At 41.9% G+C, this 24,093-nt stretch overlaps 2 protein-coding genes across 3 annotated transcripts in view; one reads left to right on the top strand and one right to left on the bottom strand.

Annotated features, from left to right (window-relative positions):
* The first annotated feature begins 12,686 nt into the window (after positions 1–12,686).
* SMIM15 (small integral membrane protein 15) lies at positions 12,687–15,577 on the top strand. Its single transcript, XM_065045262.1, has 3 exons — positions 12,687–12,844; positions 13,075–13,148; positions 13,785–15,577. The coding sequence occupies exon 3, from the start codon at positions 13,812–13,814 to the stop codon at positions 14,034–14,036; it is 225 nt and encodes a 74-aa protein (XP_064901334.1). The 5' UTR covers positions 12,687–12,844; positions 13,075–13,148; positions 13,785–13,811; the 3' UTR covers positions 14,037–15,577.
* NDUFAF2 (NADH:ubiquinone oxidoreductase complex assembly factor 2) overlaps positions 15,567–24,093 on the bottom strand; it is a 56,027-nt gene continuing 47,500 nt past the window's right edge. For both annotated transcript variants that reach the window (XM_065045261.1, XM_065045260.1), the window contains exon 4: positions 15,567–16,646. In XM_065045261.1, the coding sequence (XP_064901333.1) occupies positions 16,389–16,646 (258 nt within the window). In that variant the 3' untranslated portion in view covers positions 15,567–16,388. The remainder of the gene's footprint in view (positions 16,647–24,093) is intronic.

Here is a 24,093-nt window from a genome sequence, read left to right as displayed (position 1 = left end):
ACTTAAAAAGTGACCAACACTGATGGAACCCAGCACTTTCAAAAGCTTCTTCCCAGAGGACCTTACTAAGTATGTCTCTGAGAAATCTAGTCTCCTCTTCTCATATCCAGAGATGAGGTCTTGCTGGCAGTTTTTCTCCTGTTAGCTTAGCTTTTAAATCTGAATGCTTCATTGTCACTGTGGCCAAGGGAGCCACCAGTCACCAGTTCACCCATAAGACCCTCTCTGTTAGTGAGCAGCAAATCTAGGAAATCAGCTTTCCTGGTCAGTTCCTTAAGTACCTGTCCCAAGAAGCTTTCATCCAGAGGTTTAGAAAACTACCAGACCTGTTTGTACCAGCTGTGTGACATTCCCAGTTGACATCTGGCAAGTTGAAGTCCCCCATAAAGACAAGGGCAGATGACTTAGAGGCTTCCCTTAGTTCCTTAAAGAATAACTCATCAGTGTCATCATCCTGGCTGGGTCACCTATAGTACACACCCATGATGACATTCACTTTATTTGTCTGTCCCTTAATCCTTACCCAGAGGCTCTCAATTTTGCGATCACCAGCCGCCACCTCCATGCACTCCAGCCCCTCTGCTACATACAGTGCCACTTTCTGCATCTCCTGCCCTGTCTGTCCCTTCTGAAGAGCCTGTAGCCATCCATTGTAGTTCACCAGTCACAGGGCTGATCCTACCAGGTTTCACTAATGCCAGTGATATCATATTTTTGGGACTGGGCCAAGGCTTCTAGCTCATCTTGCTTTTTCCTGAGTCTGCGTGCACTAGTGTAGAAGCACTTCAAATGTGGTTCACTGTGCCCTTCACCTCGTGGTGCAGTCTGAAGAATCTCAATATCACACAGCTCCTGAAGTTTTGGTGTGCCATACCATTGCTCATCACTTACTGGCCTCATACTGCTCTCTTCCCCATTCCAATCTAGTTTAAAGCTCTGTAAAAGGATGATATAATTATAGAATCATAGAATGGTTTGGATCGGAAGGGACCTTAAAGATCAACTAGTTCAAATCCCCCTGACATGGGCAGGGACACCTTCCACTAGATCAGGTTGCTCGAAGCCCCATATAACCCGGCCTTGAACAGGGACGGGGCATCCACAACCTCTCTGGGCAGCCTGTTCCAGTGCCTCACCACCCTGCTGGTAAATAATTTCTTCCCTGTATCTTATCTAAATCTACCCTCTTTCAGTTTAAAGCCATTACCCCTTGTCATATCACTACATAGCCTCATAAAAAGTCCCTCTCCAGCTTTCTTGTACGTCCCCTTTAGGTACTGGAAGCCTGCTGTAAGGTCTCAGTGGGGCCCTCTCTTCTCGAGGCTGAATAACCCCAACTCTCTCAGCCTGTCCTCACAAGAGAAGTGCTCCATCCCTCTGATCATGGTCATGGCCCTCCTCTGGACTAACTCAAATGAGTCTGTTGGGGGCCCCAGAACTGAATGCAGTACTCTGTGTAGGGTCTCATGAGAGTAGAGCAGAGGGAGAGAAACACCCTTAACCTGCTGGCCATATTTCTTTTGATGCAGCCCAAGATATGGTTAGCTTTCTGGGCTTCAAGTGCACATTGCTAGCTCATGTCAAGCTTCTCATCAACAACACCTCCCAGTACTTCTCCTCAGAGTTGCTCTCAATCCATTCTCTGCCTGGCCTGTATTTATGCTTGGGATTGCCTCAAACTGTGTGCAGGACCTTGCACTTGGCCTTGTTGAATTTCATGAGGGCCAGATTTGCACAGGCCCACCTCTCAAGCCTGCCAAGATCCTTCTGGATGTCATCCCTTCCCTCCAGCATGTCAAACACACCACACAGCTTGGTGTCATTGGCATACTTGTTGAGGGTGCACTTGACCCCACTGCCCATGTCCTCAACAAAGATGTTAAATAGAGCCGGTCCCAATACCCTCCCCTGAGGAATGCCACCCGTCACTGGTCTCCACTTGGACATTGAGTTGTTGACTACAATACTCTGAGTGCGAGCACCCAGCCAATTCCTTATTCACCAAGTGGTCCATATGTCAAATCCATGTCTCTCCAGTTTAGAGACAAGGATGTAGTGCAGGACAGAGTCAAATGCTTTGCACAATTCCAGGTAGATGACATCAGTTTCTCTGCCATTATCCACTAACACTGTAACCCCATCGTAGAAAGCCACCAAATTTGTCGGGTACAACTTGCCATTAGTGAAGACATGTTGGCTGTCACCATTCACCTACTTATTTTCCATGTGCTTTAGTGCAGTTTCCAGGAGGATCTGCTCCACGATCTTTTCAGGCACAGAGGTGAGACTCACTGGCTTGTATTTCCCCAAGTCTGGGGTTATGTTTCCCATTTTCCAGCCAGTGGGAGCTATGCTGGACTGTCACAATTTTTCAAATATGATGGATAGTGGCTCAGCAACTTCATCTGCCAGTTTCATCAGGACCTGTAGATGCATCTCATCGGGTCCCATGGACTTGTGCATGTTCAGGTTCGTCAGATGGTCTTGAACCCAACCTTCTCCTACAGTGGACAGTTCTTCATTTTCCCAGTCCCTGCCTTTGCCTTCTGTGACTTGGGCAGTATGACTAGAGCACTTGCTGGTGAAGACTGAGGGAAAAAAGTCCTTGAGTACCTCAGCCTTCTCCATATCCCTGGTAACCAGGTCTCCTGTTTCCTTTCAGAAAGGGTCCACATTTTCCTTAGTCTTCCTTTCACCACCAACGTACTATAGAAGCTTTTCTTGTTGCCCTTGATGTCCACGGCCAGATTTAATTCCATCAGAGCTTTAGCTTTCCTACCTGATCCCTGGCTGCTCAAACAATTTGTCTATATTCCTCCCAGGCTACCTGCCCTTGCTTCCACTCTCTGTAGGCTTCCTTCTTGTGTTTGAGTTTGTTTAGGAGCTCCTTGTTCATCCATGCATGCCTCCTGGAGTTTTTACCTGACTTCTTCTTTGTTGGAATGCATTGCTCCTGAGTTTGAGATGATGATCCTTGAATATTAACCAGCTTTCTTAGGCCCCTCTTGTCTCCAGGGCTTTATCCCACAGTGCTAAACCAAACAGATCCCCAGAGAGGGCAACATCTTCTCTCTTTAAGTCCAGGGTAGCAATATTGCTGTGTGCCCTCCTTGCTGCCCTAAGGATCTTGAACTCCACCATTCCACGGTGACAAAAAATATGAGCCAGGACATTCCATTTCAATGTAAGAAACACTTTCTTACTGTGAAGGTAGCCAAACACTGGCACAGGTTGTGTGAGACATCGTAGAGTCCCCACCCCTGAAGATATTCAAAACCCTGCTAGACATGTTCTTGAGCATCTTGCCTTAAGTAACCCTGGCTCAAGCTGGGCTAGATGATCTTGAGGTCCCTTCCAACCTTAACCACTCTGCAGTTCTATGAAACTAGTGGATTATGTTGGCATAACAAAAAAAAAAAGTTTATAAACTGGCTATAAATACACGTAGATCATAAACTTAAATGTTAAAAAACTTCAGAATAGAGAGATTCTGCACAGACTCTCCAGCAGGAGAAAATAGTTTAGAGGTTGAATATGATGAGTTTATGAAAGGGATTAGAAGACACAGTTTCCCACAACAGCTTGTAATGAGACTTAGCTGTTCAGAAGATACCTTACAGTCTTAATTTCCAAAACTAACATTTTAGAGCATGAGGTGTGTAAGGACATTTTAGACATCCTGGTCTAGCTGCAGTCAACTTGAATCAAGACATTGTTTCCCTTACAGATCTACCAGTATCAGTGCATGTGTAGCTCCTTAACCCAGTTCTGTTAAATGAGTCAGTTTATCTTAAACACAATTTATCTTAAACATGTTTAAATTGGTTGTTTTTAAATGAAATATTTTTGACAGAACTGTTAGAGAGCTATTACAAACATAGGTCTAGTTGGATGGTGGCCCCATGCATAAAAGCTTTGGCAAGTAACACTGGGGGTGACCTCATCACAGCCTACACCGTCCTTGAGGGGACAGTGTATGGGGAGGTGCTGATCTCCTCTCTCAGGTGACCAGCAATAGGGCACGAGGAGATGGGATGAAGCTGTGTCAGTGGAAGTTCAGACTGGATGTTAGGAAAAGGGTCTTCATTGAGAGAGTGGTTGATCACTGGAACAGGCTCCCCATGTAAGCGGACTCAGCACTAGGCCTGCCAGAGTTCAAGGAGTGTCTGGACAATGTTCTTAATCATATAGTTTAGTTTTAGATAGTCCTGCAAGAAGCAGGGAGTTGGACTTGATGATCCTTATGGGTTCCTTCCAACTTGAGATTTCCTGTGACTCTATGATTTAGCTGCCTACGGCTCAGGCTCAGCACTGGCATCATGCTGCTCTGTGACCTTGAATCAGAGGGCTGTGTAGAAAAAGTGGTGTGAGAAAAAGCTGTGAGAGGTGGGGTCCTGTGCACCTTTGTTCCAGAGCTGCTTTTAAGCCCAGGCTCTTACTCTCAGTCTTTGACTGAATTTTGTTGCAGGAATGCCTGTGCTTGGTCTTCTACCTTCCTGACTCAATTCTCATCCTGACCTGGTTAGCTGACCTTCTGGCTTGATCATGCAGCTGTCTTATCATCAGTTTGCCTCATGATCTGACCTGTTGGCTGAGCCTTGCTATGATCACAAGACCTGTTTTGCTCTTCACACTCAAGTAAAGTAGCCGTGTATGCTTGTCAGTGAGGCCACAGTCCTGCCTGCCTTGGCCCCTAGCTTCCCTTTCCTTACAGAGTAGCCTGCCCTTGCTGCTTCCTGCCAAGTGTGACTGTAAACCCTTGCAGGTTTCAGAATAAATTCCTGTGCTGCTTCTGTGGGTAGAGCTCTTAGGAAGCACGCATACAGGAATACTTCCATCTTTAAAAATATAGCTGATCTCTTCTACAAAGGCTTTCTGCTACCAAGAGAAAGGGAAGTCTGATGAGCATTTGAATCTACTGCTCTTCATGCCTTCAAATGGAGAAAGTGTTAATGAAAAAGCACCTGATCTTCTTGAAGGGATGAAACATCCTGATGGCAATTTTCAGACACCTAAGCCTAACTGTCTGAGCTTTGACAGTTAGGCTACCAAGCTTCTCCTAAACAAATTAGATGTATACAACTGTATTTAATGACAACCCAAGCTGCACAACTTTAGTCGGTTGTTTTTGCTAAGTGATATCTGACAGTTACCCAGATTGATGTGCATGTCATTAACAATTTGATTTCAAGTACATACATTATTATGTTTTGTAAAATTGACCACTGCTGTTAGGATAAAGGTAAATATATGTACGTGAAATATCACAGTTGTGAGGGCATTTCTAAGAACAATATTTCCCATAAGTTGAGGAAGAAGGAAATAAGTACAAATTCCATAGCAGTGAATCATGTATCTTTACTGACTGTCTTTTGACCATGCAGTATCATTTAAACACGTGATCCTGAAACTGAGGTGTTTCAGATGACAAAATCAGTATCAAGAATGGCTGATGTTTAGATATTCTCACCTTGGCAGTGTTCCTTTGTGTTTGATCATTCTGCTTTGATAAGAATGATTTGAAAAGCTTTTAACTTTAGGTGTTTTAGCTTCAGCATGAAACCTAGGTATGGGAATACGTTAGAACTTGCTTTTTTGCTGAAGAGTGCTTTGCTGCTGAGCAGAAGACCGGAGGAATGTACATATAATGCTACAGACTGCAATAGCATTCCATTCCATAGGACTAAGAATTCAAATAAGGTACAGACTCCCACTTCCACTGACAACAGTTCATTTCTATATAAGATAGAGCAGGAAGCAGCCAGCAATGCTGGCTGTCTTTCAGTTCTCAGTAACTCATACATAAACTGCTTTTGTAAGTTAATTTAATACTGAAATGTCATTATTGATACTGAAGATTTGTGCAGTGTTTTTCATCAGCAGAGAGCTCACAGTACTTTATGAAGTGTTTCTAAACACACATAAGCAAAAAAGAGAAGATGTTGCCATGTTCTGGTGGAAAACAACAGCCATATGACACACAGGAAAAATATACTGTAGCAAATAGATCTAGTTGCCCAGAAAGAAATAAGGAAATAGAATTAGGCTCCTTTGTTATGACAGTAGTCCTTACTCATTAAGGGATACCCTATAATGAGAGGCCCAAACTTCACTTTTACCGTGGATCACCAGGAATCCTTGTGGTACCCTGTAAAAAGGAAATAAAAATTGGAGCTGTGAAAATGAATTTTTGTTTAGGAAAATGTGTTATTTGAACTAGAATTTATTAAGGATGCAAGAACAGCTATGAGAGATTTTCCCTGGCTATGTGATGAACACTTCAGAACACTGAAAAACTATACAATACAGTTATTATTACTGCAAATATCAGGACATCTTTCTTACACCATATGCAGAGCACAATTATTCAAGTAAAGAGGTTCTTGCAGGCACCATCCTGGGACATTTGTTCAGTTCCAGTTACGGACAGTACAACCTAGTGAAGCAGCTGTGACACTCAGCGAAGCTGTATCATTACTTCCTACTGCTCTCAGAAAGAAAATCTAAAAACAATAACTATGTTCAGCTCTTCTGTGAAATGTGATGGACTTGACAGAAGTATGGTTCTGCTTCTCCAGTTCTTCTCAGAACATACATTGTGGATACAGAGCAGGCTAAGTTTCTTACCCTGGAGTGTACATCAGTCAAGTTCTAAAAAGAACATAATTTAAGACCTATTATAAATGTCAATCAGCTTTCTCAACTTCAGCTCCTGCTGAAGAAGCCACAAAATGAACCTGTTGGCACACAGTTTCGAGGAGATGTCTAGCTGCCACTAGAAATACCAACTTCCAGTAAGTTTTTGTAATAGAAAATACAGTAAGTATTATAGAATTAATAGAAGTAGTATTAAAACTGCATCCATACTCCCTGAATTTAAAAAGGTTGTGTTTAGATCCATGACTTGCATATGGCTTTATAATATACATAAACTGCCTGTTAAACTCAAGTTTTTGCAAAATCAAGGAAAATCTGAATCCTAAAAGTTAAACTCACAGTCATACTGGCACAGCTTCTTTTATTCGACAACCTAAAAGTATTTTAAGAAGATGGATAAATATTACCACCTACAGATACTAAAGACAGGGAGTTGAGGTCCGGAAGGACATGTTGTTTGTTTTGGGTTCCTCACACTGCAATTAGGCAGTTGACTAAGGTGCATAAGCTGGGGATGGTATCTTCAGTCCTGTGCCCTCTGCGGTCCATGAGAGGAAAAAGGCAGCCACAGAGAGCAACTCGCATCATGGTTGGACAGAATCTCCATTCAGAAGCACTGATCTTTCTCCATCGCCCTTCACCATCACTCCCAGGGGATCAGATGTCTGTGGAAATGCCTAAAATATTCAGAATCAGCCCAGGCCTACTGTCACAGTTAGTATATGATCCCACTATTCTCAGTTTCTTACCTGAACTGCTACACTAAGCTAGCTCTGGGGAAAATTCTGAGATTTTATAAAACTGTATTGATGATGATTTTCTGTCTCCTTCCCTTTAATACAACCCAAGAAAATCCAGAAGCCAGTCATATCAGTCATGACCATATCAGAATGCAGTAATGATCTAGGAGGAGAAAAGGTCTCTATTATTTGAATAACTACCATTTGAATCTTTGATAATTCTTTTCCCTTTTTGAACTGTGAGACCTAGAACAGGAACAAACGAAGAATGGAGTAAGACCTGACGCACTTCTGTTCTTCAATTATATCGTTCATCACATGGGTAGCAAAAACAATGCCATTACATTAATGAGTCTACCTCATGAGCAAAGAAGCAGTTCATCACTATTTAGTTGAATATTAGATATACGAACTTCTATGTTCTTTCACTTCCTTAATGTACAAAATCGTGCAGCATGTTACTTGGTCTATTATGGGTCGTGCACTGTTCTAGCACATGGTCAATCTACAAAAGTACACAGTAGCAGAACAGTTTATAAGGATGGTTTGAAGTGAACTAAGTAGAGCAGCAGTATTACTCATTATTTTGACTACTTTCATCTTGGATTCTCAGACCTAGTTGTGCTAAATGGTAGACAAACTACAAATACATGTGGTTGTTCATGCAGTTAACAGAATTGAAATATACTGTAGATCCATTTAAACATAAAACACCAATGTTTTTAAACAAAGATTTGTAGCAGAAAAAGAATCCTTAATCCCCAGTGGTGAGAAGGAGTTTTGTTGGCTCAAGTATACCTATAAAACCAATAATGTTTATTGGCTGGCACATACTGTGGATATATCATACATGGTAAGAAAAGTGCCAATAAAGCTTTCACAGCTTAGAGGTTTTACAGGTTGGAGAAAAAATAAAGTAATAGTCAAGTTACTTTTTAAAACTCCTCAGAAAACCAGCATTGTGCAGTGGCATAAGAAATCCATCTAGCTCCCCTGAAACAGGGACATTCAGTATGTGGAGTACAACATGCCTGGGACATTAATAACTATATGCAAAGATTATTTGAGAATTAATGCTGTATGTAGTAAAAAAAAAAAAAAAAAAAAGTTTCAGGAAACTTGTTTATGCTCAGAATTTACAAATGAAAAAAGGGTCATTAGAGATTATACTGTGTGAAATATTTAGCAGCTTCCTTATGTAGATTGATTCTGGACCACTGATACATGTCAAAACCTCTGAGATAAAAGTATACATTTACTCAAAGCTTGTCTTCACTGCACACACTCAAACACTCATAGACTCTTCAGTCACTATTGGCACATGAAAGGCTTTGCTTTCAGGCAACTAACTCTCCCATTTTCCTTGGCTCTATAATTGTTTCAGCAGATTTCTCTGCGTTATATCTTACTTTATTATTGCTGGTTTTTTTGAGTGCCGTTTCCATTCCTTTGCCCACTCCCTCTTTGAAAGTTTGACAATGGATTGTAATGCTTGTCCCCTCCAGCATGCCCTCATGAAATTCCATTGAAATGTCACTTTTAATGCTGTTCATATATATGCTTATGTAAATAAAAAAATTAACTCATTATTTAATTTTATCAAAGTTGATGCTTCATAAATTTGTATGTTATTATATTTTAATGCTACTTCTCTGGCTGCTACCATTGAGGTTACGTGGCTGCTAAAAAGTTCAACTCCATCTCAAGTAAAGTTCCTTCCTAGACTAGATATCTGCAATGACATCTATAACCATTATGATGTTTAGTATGAACATTCACACTTTAGATGATGTGACCTTGCATCAGTGGATCCTTTCCTGCCCCCTCCTAAACCCTTGAATTCTCTTGCTCATCCACTTGTAACTGACAAACAGAAAATTAAAGAGTGATTGTCTTAAAATACCTACAGGCACATATATCACTATAAATAACAGAACAAGGTCATTTAAACAAAATCTAGATGAGATGTAAAATAAAATGCAGATTTACATAGTAGCAGTTAACTTCCAAAACTATAGTTAACATAAACATATGCTTAATCTAGTCATTTACAATGTTCTGACCATGTGCTAAGGGTTGTGCTGCCTTGTTCAAGTTATAGTGTATTCTGGAATTTCTCTTCTCTCTTTGACTACTTAAACAACTGAGTAACTCAGAAAATAAAAACAAATACCCTGATCTCCTGTGGCCTTGTGGTTGAATTACTCCGAATTTGGTAGAGTGCAAGCCCTAAAAGAAGCTTTCCCATCAGGTAGTAATCCCATAATATCTCCTCATTCATAATTGAGACACACTGCAGCTTTCAGTCAAGGTGGTAGCCTGGTCCTCTCTTCTCTACCTAGCTGCCTGTTTTCACAGATCTTAAAGGAGAAGAATTATTATGTATGGGACCTCTACTTTGCCTATATTACCAGCCATCAACTTCAGAACCTATTAAGGGGAGAAGGACAACAGAAAATGTAATCACATAGATCTGTTTTCTTGGAAATGCAAATTAAAAATCCCTACTTTTTATTTCTTCCCTGCCACAATGAATCAGGCATTTTCCTTTTTAAATGAATAAGGCAGAGAAGACACAGAAAGACAGATGGATGAGGCTATTACTATTATGTGAAAGACTGGCACTGGAAATTCATTTGCAGCATGTCTAGAGCATCTCATTTATAACTGTTGACTAGATCAATGCTTAATTTGGCATATGTACCTGAATTTGACATCAAAGCATCAGAGGTATAACTGTGTCCCCTTTAGCCCAATACACAATTCTACCAGAAATAGGCTATTCTTATGTAACAGCCCATCTACTTCTAACTTAGCTACGCAGCATGCAAAAATAGCTTATAATGATACCAATAATCCAGACACTTCGAACAGGTATCTAAGATCCAATAATTTTAGATTGTTACATTTTGCTAAGATTTATAAATTACAGACCAAACAGGGACCCATAACCTCTCTAAAAGCTTTAATGCTCATGTAAATGGCTGAGTAACATGTACATAGATACATGTAGAGATCTCTATTAAAGGCCTCCGGAGTCTCTAGACGTTCCTGCTGACTGGAAGCCGGCCAGTGTTATTCTAGGTCATAAAAAGGGTGTGAGGGAAGACCCAGGAAACTACAGACCTGTCAGTCTAACCTCAGTTTCTGGAAGGATTATGGAGAAGATTATACCAGGTACTATTGAAAGGCACTGAAAGAACAGTGCAATCATCATGCACAGTCAACATGGGTTCACAAAAAGAAAGTCCTGTTTAACCAGCTTGATAACCTTCTATGATAAGGTCGCCCCTCTAGTGGATGAAGGAAGGCAGTGGTTGTTGTTTTTCTGGATTTTAGAAAGGCTTTTGATACTGTCTCTCAGAGCATCCTTCTGGACATCCAGCTGTGTGATGAGCAGGTTCACAGGGTGCTGGGTGAAGAAGTGGCTGAAGGGCAGGACTCAAAGTGTTGTAGTGAACGGGGCTACATCTGCCTGGTGACCAGTCACCAGTGCTGTTCCTCAGGGTTCAAGTCTGGGATCAGTCCTGTTCAATCTATTAATGACCTGGATGCAGGAGTTGAACACACCATTAGCAAGTTTGCTGATGATACCAAACTGGGAGGTGGTGTTGACTCTCTTGAGGGACAAAATACCTTGCAGAGAGATCTAGATAGTTTGGAGCATTTGGGCAATTATAAATGGCATGAAATTTAACAGGAACAAATGCTGGATTCTGCACCTACTTGAATGTATCTGGAAGAGAGCAACAAAACAGGTGAAAGGCTGGAAGTAATGTCCCATAAGGAGTAGCTGAGTACTCTGGCTTGTCTAGGTTGGAGAGGGCAACATCATTGCTCTGTACAGCTTCCTAAGCAGGGAACATAGAGAGGGAGGTGCTGAGCTCTTCTGCCTGGAATCCAGTGAAGGGACACGTAGGAATGGTTCAAATCTGCAGCAGGGGAGGTTTGGACTGGACATTAGGAAGCATTTCTTTACCAAGAGGGTGGTCAAACACTGGAACGGGCTTCCTGGAGAGGCAGTTGATGCCGCAAGTCTGTCAGTGTTTAAGAGGCATTTGGACAATGCCTCTAATAACATGCTTTAAGTTTTGGTCAGGCAGTTGGACTAGATGATTGTTGTAGGTCTCTTCCAGGTTTCTTCTTCCTTCTCCTTCTCCTTCTCCTTCTCCTTCTCCTTCTCCTTCTCCTTCTCCTTCTCCTTCTCCTTCTTAAAAGATATCACAAGAGCCAGAACACTACAGAACACTACATTCTTCAATAAGAATGCAAAAATAATGAAAATTTGCACATAGCACAAAATTGCATTCAACATGCTCTATCTAAAGCATTTTAAATTAGATTTCTTGTCAGTGACCCTCTAATTGAAAAAATACATGTATTTCCCTGATTGCTGCCCTTTAAAAATATAAATATACATGTGAAGAAAAGTCATACAGAAGTAGAATGACCTCACAGCATTTGCTGTTATGCTACAGAGGAAGTGACTCCTGAATTGATCAACACAATTCAAGTGATTGCAAGGTCTTTCCACGTAGTAAGATAATACCCTAATCTATGCCTAACTTTGCTTTGGAAACTGAACGAAGTTTTTATTCACATAGTGTGTGCATGCGCACCTGTGTGCCAAAAGGGAGAAGGGACAGTGCAAGACACATAAAACAAAATCTCGAACCCTGAATTCTCAGTATGAGAAGGTTAAAGGCTGTAACAGTCGCTCGGGTTATTCTGAGATCAGCCGTGTGTTTTTGCTGAGGTCGGGTCAGTGGGGAGCAGCGCCACAACCACCGCTCTGACAGCGGCTGTCGCAGGGCGCCGGGACCGCGGGGACCGAGAGCGGCCCCTGCGGCGGGTCAGCGTGTCCCAGAGGGGCACAGGACACAGGCGGCATCTCACCAAGCTACAGGCCGCTTGCGCTCTGCCTCCCGGCGGCACCACGCACCTGAGCGGCACCGTCACGGGAGAGAAAAGGGAGACGCGGGAGAAAAGGGATGACGCGGGCGCGGGCCACGGGGTCCGGACCTCGCGGCGGCCCGAGTGGGTCACCAGTCGCTGCCGGACTGTCACAGTGCACGAGCCGCGACCCCCCACGGGCCTCGCCAGGGAGGCTTTGCAGCGTGACACGCCCGCCCAGGCCCCACGGAAACACCTTGTCCCCCCTACGGCGTTTTCTCAACGAGGAACAGGCCCCGCCCGCCCGGCGGCACTCGCGGCACCGCGCGCCGGGGCTGTCAGCCGAAACTCCGCCCAGAGGGGCGGGGCCGCTCCGCCAAGGACCAACCCTGGTGTCTGCGCGTGGCACCGCCCCGCCCTGACGTCTGACGACAGCCGGCAAGGGGCGGGCGGGCTCTGCCTCCTCCGCGCCAGGCCGGCATGGGCTGGGCTGGGCTGGGCACGGCACCTCCTTCCTGTTTCCGCTCGGCCGGCCGGCTCCCTCCAGGGCTACGGTACCGTGGGGCAGTGGCGGGGGACGAGGGGCGGCGGGCGGGGGGGACGTGAGGGGAGGCGGCACGGCACGGCACAGCACAGCACAGTCTCCGAGCCCCGGCGATGCTTGCCGGCCGCCATCCTCCGCCCCTCCGCGAGCAGCGCGACCTGTGCCGGGCGGAGGCGAGCGCTGCCGGGGCCGGGCCGCGCTGGGCGCCTTTCCCTCACGGGCTGTGTCTTCTCTCCGCAGGGACCTCGGCGCCCCCTTCTGTCGCTCGGCAGGCCCGGAGGGTGCCCGAGGTGGTGCTGGGCGCCCCGTCGCAGGTGAGGGCGGCGCGGCGGCCTCCACAGCGCGGCCGTTGGGAGGGGGCGGGGCGGGCCGCGTGGCCGGCCGTTACCGGGGGCGGGCGGGGGGACAGGGCGAGGGGCTGCGCCGGCGGGCGGCGGGGACGGTGTCCGGGAGGCGGCTGCTGCGCCGGGCCCAGCGGCTCCGCGCCTCTGGTGCGCTGTGCCGGGGCGCGGGCTGAGGCGGGCGGGCGCGGCCGTGCTGCTGCCGACACAGCTGGTACGTTGATGTTGAATTACCGACTGTGGCCGGTTCACTACTTAGAGCGCTGCCCCAGCTCCCTCGCCTCCTAAGTAAAAGCTATAGAACATAAACCTACTTGGCTCTCTTCCAAAGCAGCACAGACCTAACTTTTTTCCCCACGTAGCAATTTCTTATTGGTAGTATCTGAAGCTCTGTTGGATGAAATGCTTAATTATTTTGTAAACTGCCCTTTAAGGTATGGTCAGCACTTTGTGTTATGTTTACTTTTGCATACTACGCTGTACTTTTCTAGCAAAAAAAGAGCTTGGTCTTTAATAATGAAAGATGATGACATATTAAAATAGTAATTGCCATGTATGTGTGCTTTTATTTTTCTGAATACTCAAAAATTTTGTTTTGTTATTCCATAGGGTTTTCCCAATATAAAAACCAGAAAAATGTTTGATATTAAGGCTTGGGCTGAATACATTGTGGAGTGGGCTGCAAAGGACCCATATGGCTTCCTTACTACAGTGATTTTGGCCCTTACACCGTTGTTCATAATCAGTGCAGCACTTTCATGGAAGCTTGCAAAAATGATTGAGGCCAGGGAGCGAGAGCAAAAGAAGAAACAGAAACGCCAAGAGAATATTGCAAAAGCCAAACGAACAAAGAAGGATTAAGTGGGAAAGTCGAAAAGCCCTTCCTTATGCAAAGAATCTACTTTAAAAATGAAACTCCCGTACATTTTGTGTTGTAACTGTCCTTTGATACTTGATCTGGTTATTTCTTGAAGTATGAAATTTAATCCCTTCAATGTATTTTTTTCTGCTGAGCTGATTTTTGTTTGCCCAAGTGACACTTGTTACAATCATTTAATCTACCGTTTGTGTTTCAGTGCAGGTTGCTTTTTTAAATTTGCATGTTGAATTAAAAATCAATCTGTTGGGTGGCTCTAGAGGTAGATTATTTTTTTTCCTTAGCTAAGCTATGACTTAACAAGTGTCTTAAAACTGTCAAATTATGGGGAAAATGTGAACAGTAAACTGGATTACAGAAGGGCAAGTTTTGGTATACCTTCAGCAGAGCTTCAGAGTTAGGTAGCAATACCTTGCTGATTTCCTTTAAGGATGCTGTGCATGGCCCTGTGGTGCTCATTCAGCTGCATGTCCACAGTGGCTGCTGCAGTATCTTTCGTGGTGGGGCTTGTCTGCATAAAGAGCCAAACTTCCTGTTTCCTGTTTCCTGAACTACCAGCCATCAATGGTCTTGAAATTCAGCCCAGATTCTAAGAAACTGATGGATTGTTCTTATTCCCTTCATTGTGTGAAGCCACCCATACACTATGTTTTTTGGTTTTCCCCTAACAATCACCTGAACACTCCACCTGTAACTAAGTTGTTTCTGCCTTCAGAAACTTTTTATGCTTCAAAAAATAGTCATAAACAGGGTGAGACCAAAGGCCCAGGTGGCCTAGCATGCTGTGTCCCAGTGACCCATAGCAGGTGGCTGTGGGGGGAGTACAGGAGGAGGATGCGTGTGCTGGTGACAGTAGTTCTTCCTACTTGCTAACCTTCTGGCTACCTTTGATTTAGGACCTCCTGGGTTTAGGTGGGATCTTTGTTCTCATGGCCCTTGAAACTGCTGCCTTCCAGGCTGCGAGATACTAGCATACTGGAAAAAGTCCAAATGGGGATTGTGTTGTAAATATGCCAAAATTATTTAACCTTGATTCCAATTCATGTTTTTCTAACAAGTGGTTAATTTTTCAAAGCCTAATTTTTATTAATAGTCTAGTTCTCAAGAGTTTGTAGCAGACATCAAGTTTTCAGACTCAGCATCTTTGTAAACAGCAGCACAGGCTTGTGCTTTCTAGCAACTTGTCCTTCACTGTATTCAAAAATAAAAGCTTAAAATAATACCAGTGTTCAAATGTGGAAACGGATAGAGCTGTCTTATACCAAAGGGGATGAGAAGTGGGGAGCCTAACTGAAATGACTTAAAGTAAATGTGAAGATTTTCAATATTATTGGTCAAAGCAAACAGCATTAGAATATGATATTTTGTCATTTTTAAAACACATGGGATCAAGTCTCCATGTTTTTTTCTCAAGTGTTGTCAAATGTGTACATGTTCCACCTTTGTTACCTACACATCTTAAAAGACATGGAGGAGAACTGATGAAGGATGTACTGCAGAAATAAATTTGATACTTTTTTCAAAAGATTGTGTGATCTTTATTTTGACTTGAAGTTCTCAAAGATCAGCTCTAAGCATAGAATCTGCACATTTTATGTATCTAAACTATGGCCAAATAGATGTGATCATTTAGGGAAGTCTCTGCACACACCAGAAATAAAAACAAATTCATTTTTTTAAATTTTAATGGCAGCCACTTGTCCCAAACCCTGTGTTATTTTACAGCAGTTCACCAAGTGCTTCTCACCTCTGTTACAGTAGTTATACATAGTTTAACTCAGCCTGATTTTATCCTGTGTGTACTGCTGACTGCAAATTAAGTGTAACTCAAATACGTTGGTTTTTTTAAACTAAGTTAAATAATGTTTTGTAAAATTAATACAGTGCATAGTCAGTGTAGTGTCACAGTGACTCCTCTTAATGAAATCAACTTTTTCATCCACACACCAGAGGAAAGCACAGTGGCACTGCCAAGGGCATTAACAAACATTCCAAAGAACTACCTTAAACTGATGCCTAGGTTTGGGAAAATTTAAGTGCACTGATTAAAATTTATTACACAAAAGAAAAATAAAAGAAGAAAAGTTAGCTAGAAAACCTACCTATGATGTCATGAGTAACTGATGAACAGCAACTGTTGAAAAAAATCCACTAAGACAGACATGCTGTTTTTCACTAAAGCCAAATATTCTACAGCTGTTTGTCATGATTAAATGTATTTGAACAGTTCTACAAAAATAAATGAAACTGCTTCAGTATTACTTTATTGCTTACATAGAGCAGCTATTTGTGTTGTCTATTACAATATTTATCCATATGAATACCTGTACAATTGTTTATTTATTATGACTACTCTCACTGCCTGGTGGCATCCAGGAGCCTGGCTGAAAGGTACTCGCGGTGCTTGTTGGATCTTGTGAAGGCTCTTTCTTTCCATAGTAAGGGGCTGATGCGTGGCCTTTAATTTGAGTATGAACTGGTTCGGCAACAAGTCCCTCCTTGTATTCCTTGGCCTGAAGCAGCTTATCCTTTTCGGCTACATCTTTGATTTTCTGTTTCATTTCTTCTCTATAATTTTCATTCCTAAGAATCTCCTAAGAACACAGAGAAAGGTAATCAGATAAATCAGAAATAAATGCAACACTCAGTGTTGAAATAAAACATTTTAAGCTGTCATCATTCTTAATTTTATATTCCACATTTTAATGTACATAGGTAAAATAACGTGGCAAAATTAACTGTTTCTGCAACTGCAATTCAGCCCTAATTTAAAATGTTCTTAATGTTTTGATCACGCTGTTGAAGTAAAATTGCAACGTGGTGTCTCAGTTTCACTATTATTTTGAATCAAAAATGAAAATAAAGAACAGTAATCAACAAATGTGAAAATGTATTAAAAACAAGGCTACCTTTTATATTGTATTCTATATAGGACTTGCTACTATGTAGCTACTTGTCACTTGCATTTCTTCCTGTAGCTCACTAAGCCTATGACATTAGGTGTCTGTGTGCCCTGGCTGCAGTTTTGGGAGTAGCCAAGTATGCAGCCTTGACTCTGCTATTGCCTAAGCTGAAGCCATATGCAAGATTAATAAATAAGTACAATAATAACTAAAAAATAGCCAGGACAGAACTGAAACTACTGAGATGGTACTAGTAACTCAAGAGAAAAAACACTGGGGAAGGTGAGGGAAGCATAAAACTCCCTGAGGGAAATCCTGCCCCAGAAAACTCTGAGGACAGCTCAGCAAGGCCAAAGACCAGCATGGTCCCAGCAGGGGAGGCCAACAGATTCTCAGCTGGTGCTTCCCTGGCCATCCAAGAACTGGGCTCTGTGGTGAGGACATCAAGCTTAGGTAAGCTGTGTGTTAACTCCACGTACCTACCAGGTGTGTTAGCTAAAATAAACATATTGCATCCGTAAAGGGTGTAAAATCATACCTACTGCCTCTGTACAGGTAAAAAATACAGATAAAAGTGATCTAGTTTCCAAGGTTTACCTCCACCACTGATAAACTGAAGCAACTATCTGATGCCACAATCTAACTGCAAAGCCAAAGACCCACCCAGGCCGTGTACTCAGAGAAGGCTCATACAAGTTGCTGATTCAACTTTATGAAGCTATGTACTGAGACATGGTTGGGTACAGACAAAAGCTGGAAGATCACTAACAAAGGGGACCTGAACTGGGATTTGGCTGCTTCCACTGAGAAATGCTGAAGCTACTAGTTGAAGCAAGTGCAATTACTGGCTTGTCCACAGGTATAATAGAAAAACAGCTGTTGTAGACCTTGCAATCTTGTCCAGAGGAAAACACAACTCCTAAAGTAAATATTAAAAAAAAGCCTTGAAAAATACTGTTTGGTTTTTACCTGTTAGCATATGTTTCCTATTAGAAAGATGATTTGCAAATTCTGCTAACAGTATGAGAAACAAAAGCTGAAAGGTAATACGAATTTTTGTAACATTTTGAAGCGAAATACAACTTAACTGTAATCAAAACCATGCAACAAGGAAGCTGCTAATATTTGCATTTAGACTGGGATACAGGACGAAAAAGGCTGAACAGCTTTCTCTGGATTACAAGTATGTGGCAGATCTACAGAGAAACTAGACCAGTACACGTGTCTCTCAGTAGAAGGCCATGACAGTATTGTAGTAATGGCATTAGAATACATGTGATACTGCCAGGAGATCACATAGCAAGTATACGAACATTTAAGAACATTTTAAAAGGCTGTATTTAAAGAAAAACATCTTGGAGATATAATGAAAACTAACACCTTTTTCTGAGTCCTTAATTGCCTGTATACTTAAATTCACAGATGCACAAAGCAGAGGCAAAACACTTCACATCACATATGTATACAGCATGAAAATACACAATCAGCCCACAAATGACTTTGCAAACTGAAGCAGGGGAGGGACAAAATTCTCCCACACTTAAATAAAAATATTACCAAGCTTAACAAGGTCAAATTTTCAACAATCAGTATAGCAAAACCTCATTATAACATCTCTCAATTCCATCCCTGTTTCCCACGTGTCTATAAATCTACCGTGACCTTACTGATTTCAAGGGGATTACTCCTATGGTGCTTGTATTACCCCACTACGAAGAAACAAGGTCATATACATTTGTGATATCTGAAGACTGCAAAATAGTTTCAGCTAAAACAACATGAAATGATTTATTAAAATACGAATGTAATTCATTTACTGTGAACAGCTACTTACTAACTTTTTTTCAGTTATTACTTTAACAAAGTTACCTGAGTCTGGTAATGGCAGCTGTAACTAAATTCCAAATGCTCCAAGTCCATTTTAAACACTGATGTATAATTGTTGTCTGTTTTTCAGACTCGGTAAGATTCTTTTAATCAGCTTTCCCTGGCCAAAGTATAGTTGCGATCTAGTGAAATAACCAGGTTAATATTGAAAAAAGCATGAGGAATGATTCTATTAAGCCAACATGGAAAAAAAAAATGATTGGACTTGTTCAGAATCATCTATACAATCCACACCAAGACAAAAATGTTTCAAGTTCAAAGAATCAGCACACATCCATTTTATGCATTAAACTCACGTCACTAACATGTACAAGGAAATCAGGGTTCCTGTGCTCAAACTAAAGAAAATGTGAATCAGGCATCTTGTGTCAACTGGTGTGTTAGAAAAATCGGGTCAAAATAGATGAGTTTTCTTGGCATAAGCATCTTGTCCTTTGATACTGGCAAGTTTGTTGTGTAGAATTCTCCCACAGGCACTGTGTCCTTCCTGTTTCTAATATTATCCTTAGCAAATACATCATTCTCAATTCTTAGTAGAACATATACTTTTTTTGTTTTAAACTTTGTGATTCTATTTCTAAGTATTATACTATTGGTTCAGTTACCATAGTCACTGCAATTTGAAGCAGTTATCAAACTGAAGTTTCCCTGCCATTACAGGCATTTAAATAAAAGATCCCAGTAGTTCCAAATTTGAATATAATAATCAACTTGGTTCAAAATGTAAATTTTAATTTACTATTGCATGCATACTTATGGAAGGAATTATTCTTAAAACACACTAGGATTGTGCAAGATCTTTATAACTGGTCGTCCAAATTTGGCTTCAGTTTATCTGCATGGCTCACTGCAATTAAACACAGTGAGTGTTAGAAAGGGTCCTCCCCAGCCATCCTCAAAAGGGCTACCTATCACCTGATGAACAGTGGTGGAGAAGCCAACATCTGCTGGGCTCTTCTACCCATCACAAGTAGTCTGTAAATCTGCATGGCACCACAGGCTCTGCCAACTCACCTGCATACCAACACATTATCACTTCAGGGCTCCATTGCAACCCAATCGTTTACTGTTTGATACACTGCAAACAGTGACAGAGAGCTAAAGGTTCAGAACATTTATCTTCTCTCCTTCTCCAAGATGAATTAAAATATTTCCTAAAACAGCTAAGATCACTATAAATTGCCCCCCAAAACACACAATTTAAAAACATGAATATGTAACATGCTCTGACCTTCAGGGGAAATACAAAATCTTTCTACTCAACACAGATAACACAGAATCTACCAGGTTATTTTGTTATTCCAATACTCTCTTTATACAAATAAATTATATAAGCCTTTTGAACCTGCAGCTCTCAGGAGGCACATGTCATCTAAAGAGTATTAGAAATGCCTTTTATAATTTTTATTAAAAGAGAAATCTAAAGATTTGGATTATGCTGCAAAACTGAAAAATGCCTGAAGACATCCAGCCATGTTTCATGCCAGCTGAAATCCCTATATGTAGATTTCACCTTGAAATGCACCAGCTCCCAGCATTTGGATCACAATACGCGGGACGAAGCAAGAAGTCAGTCCAGCTACATATTCTACAGTTTACTTTTAGGTGGGATGTAAAAGAAGAAATTTTACTCACTGCAGGTAACTACTTGTCCAGCTTTGGTGATTACTGTAAGCTCTATGAGGCGTTTCATGCTTCTAATGATTGCAGCTGCGTGCCTTCCCTTTGTAGAAAGGCAGAGCTTAAAGAAGCGATCTCTAAGGTTTTCTTGAAGAACCTAACATTATTATTAGGAAACGACAATGTGTCCCCTATGTGGAGTTTGAGGCAGCTGCTTTTAATCCACAAAGTGATGACTTCTGTGTATCCTGACATCTTAGTAGTGGTAAGAGCTGCATGAACAAAGAATGAGTGTTGGCTGGTCATGGGGGCAACATAGCCTAAGACATGCTGCTGTCTTCCAGGTGTGTTGCTGCAAACGGGATCATGCTGTATTTCATGTCACTGGCACGCACTTCTCTTGCAAACTGTATTTTTGTTTAAAGCTCTCACTTATCTCTAGCAGCTGAGATGTATCACCAAGCATCCTCTGCTGCTTGGAAACTGCATTCACCTCTGCTCCATAGAAAGAGAAAAATCTAGAAGTTTGTCTCTAGCCCAAGAACTTCCAGTGCCTAGCAGGATGTACTGGAAGACCTGCTGAAGATTTGGAATGTAGTGTTCTTTCACGCTTAAAGGAACAGATATTGTTGCTGCTTTCCCTTTTCTAAATAAATGAGCAGCCTTACAGAATAAATAAAATTAGTTCCTCCTGGTGGGAAAATGTCATAAATCCAAAACAAAGGAGGTTTCTCTGGATTTGCTTATTCCTTCAGCTGGGGTCTTGCCCAGTAGTGACTACTAATCTTGTGAACACTCTGTGCTCATTTTCTCCAGAGGCAAATGTCTGTATTTCACCCTTTCTATCCTGCAGCACCTCCTGAACCCCACAGTCTCGGTAACTCCTCCTCCCCCTCCCCTTACTTCTTTACTGTTTCCCACTCAGTCCTCAAGCCACCCATTGGTTATAACACCACTTGCCTCTCACGGAGCATCTTCAGTCTCCTAAAGGCAAAGGGACACCCAAACTTGTGAACAAGTAGTTCTAGGGATGCAGGGGGCTAGACATAGAATACCAATGTAACAATGTCCAAGAGGGACAGTTTAAAGGCTTTTTTAACAAGCTGGTGCTTGTTTTAGTTTTGTTCTTTTCAGATTATTTTCTAAAGACACTATACCCAAACCTATAAATACACAGGTTTTATGTACTATTAATTCTGAGCAAGACATCACATTTCATTTCAGATGTCTTTGTATTTCGATTAAATTAAAAAGAAATAGCTTCTTTATATTCTCTTAGAAACTATTCCAGCTTCCTAAGTTATCTTAATCACACACGTTGAAACACTCATGACTTCTTGTTATTTGAATAGCATTAACTATTATTTGAGAAACATCTGGATGGATTAACGTTGAACTGTCCAGACACTACATATTCACAGAATACTTGCATTTTGGTGTCTAGTTTGAATAGTTAATGTTTAATCATGAATGAACTTGAACTTTGAACTCTGCCTGTTAAAATCTCTTATCTAAAAGTTAGTGAAAATTTTAAAAAATGACAAATGGAAAGGAAAAAAATCTGTACGGCAATTCAACACATCAGAAGTTTTTCTTCATTGGAAGTCCAGCAAAGTCCTTGAAGTTAAGCCAATTCACCTGTTCTCATAATATCACCAAACTGGTTAACTAAACTCAGCTTTCCAGTTTGACAAGTTAAATAGGCAAGATCAAATAATCTGATATTACATCATACTTCAAGAGTAGGAGGCAGAGGGAACACCTCATCACTGGGAAGCATTGAATGTTCTGATCCAGGGCAGGTCTTGTTAACTCAGCAACTAAGCATGAACTCAGCAGCACCAGGTTGGGAATAAAAAATTATGTGGTAAATGAAGGGCTGTGTCAGGACACAGCAAGAACAGAGGAGCAGCTCGATTTCAAAAGGTTTATCTAGCTTTGCTAAAATACCTATTTAAATCAAACAATGAGCCAACTGACTGCTAATTTTGTGAAGAACGTACCTGCAAAATATCTCTGGGCAATCAACTTCCAGCATTAGTCAAATCAATGTAAGATTTGCTTTTTCCAGGTTTTGTTTTCAAACAAATCTCTGATCAGCTGCAATTCTACAATATGGATTGTGTCCTATGCACTCAATGTGATTTTTTGCAGGGATGAACCCTGCAAAATTCAGAAGTGATCTGAAAGATCTTTGTTGGATACATCACAATTGATGGCATCTCTCATTGTCTAGGCTTTGTAAAATAGCCTTTTTGACCTTCAAACATAAATCAGACAAATAATCCAAACAAATTACTGAATTAACATAGCTGCTGGTTTAGAACAGCTATTTTTGCTTGCAACCTGCAACCCCTTAAACATGAACAGATACAGAAATGCAGCTCCAGTGGTACCACAGGTGTTTGAAATAAGAAGCTCTGACTTCCATTCTGTTTTAAGGGAAAGCTAACTCCTCAGGACCATAACAGCTCATTCCAGATGAAGGCTGTTTGTGCATTTTGAGTTCCTAATCCTGTAAATGAAAGGTGCACTCATTATTTGGAATCAACCAGTAACAGCACAAAAATTGCAATTAAGATTTAAAGCACTCCATAGTTAAAGTGTAAGTGTTAAACCAAGATATTGATTACAAATGTAAGTACAAATACATGTTTTGATGACGGCCCAATATTTAGGTTTCGATACAGTGCTAATATCACATTTTCTACCGAGCTAAATCAACTAAATACTAATTCTAACTCACAGTGGGATTTTAGTTAAATCAAACCTACAGAGAAGCAATGCCAACTATTACTGAGTTACGATATTGCTGCTTCTGAAACACAGAATTTCCGGAATGAGTTGACAACAGTCTCTAGGGCACCACAGTGTAGCACACATGCTATTTGGCAAGAACATGTAATGAGCAGCAAAATGACAAGAAAAGGCACAGACACTGGAATGTAAAGCATGGTGACTCCAACACATGGAGTCAGTAAGGGTTTGTGCCTGAATTATTTTTATAATACTGCGAAGATTTTTGTACAGAACTACATATATGTCCAAGATCCCAGATTAAACTGTGTGGAAGCAGCAAAAAAATCACAAGCTGGCCCAGCACCACCGCACTCTGCCCTGAATAAAGGGCAACGCACAGCCTTGATGCCCACAGAGCAAACGAGGAACTGCAGCTGTGACTCAGTCCCAATGTGGTCCTTGCTTTCCCCTTACTCTACGGATGACGTAGCCTGTACCAGCCCTTTTCCTGGTACATGTTACTTCTCCCTCCACGCCCGTTCAGTTGTGCTGACACTGAGTTAGGAGACGGAGCCAACGCTCCGTGGCCTCCCTCCCACACAGAGAGGAGCAGCAGAGCACCAGCAGCTCTGCCCTACAGCCTTGGGACCTGCAGCACAGGCAAACTGTGTAATGTGACAAACTGGGGCCTCCATACTCCCCGCTGTCGAGGCCGACAAGCACCTGCCAAGGCTGTTTCACACCTGAAGAGAAAGTTAGAGTGAATAAGAGGGAAAAACTCTAAAAAATAAGAACTTCTTCAAGCTCCTTCTTTTTTTTTTTACCCTGACCACCCCCTTCTATTTAGACCTTTGTAGCTCAGCTTTTTATATTGTCAAGTTTTACTGCCCTT

The sequence above is a fragment of the Columba livia genome, chromosome Z (assembly GCF_036013475.1).
Source record: "Columba livia isolate bColLiv1 breed racing homer chromosome Z, bColLiv1.pat.W.v2, whole genome shotgun sequence".
Taxonomy (NCBI): domain Eukaryota; kingdom Metazoa; phylum Chordata; class Aves; order Columbiformes; family Columbidae; genus Columba; species Columba livia.
This window is presented reverse-complemented; position numbering and strand designations above follow the sequence as displayed.

What these genes read in the sequence shown, in the direction of transcription:
- SMIM15 (XM_065045262.1), top strand. Translation starts at nt 13,812, where the DNA reads ATGTTTGATATTAAGGCTTGGGCTGAATACATTGTGGAGTGGGCTGCA.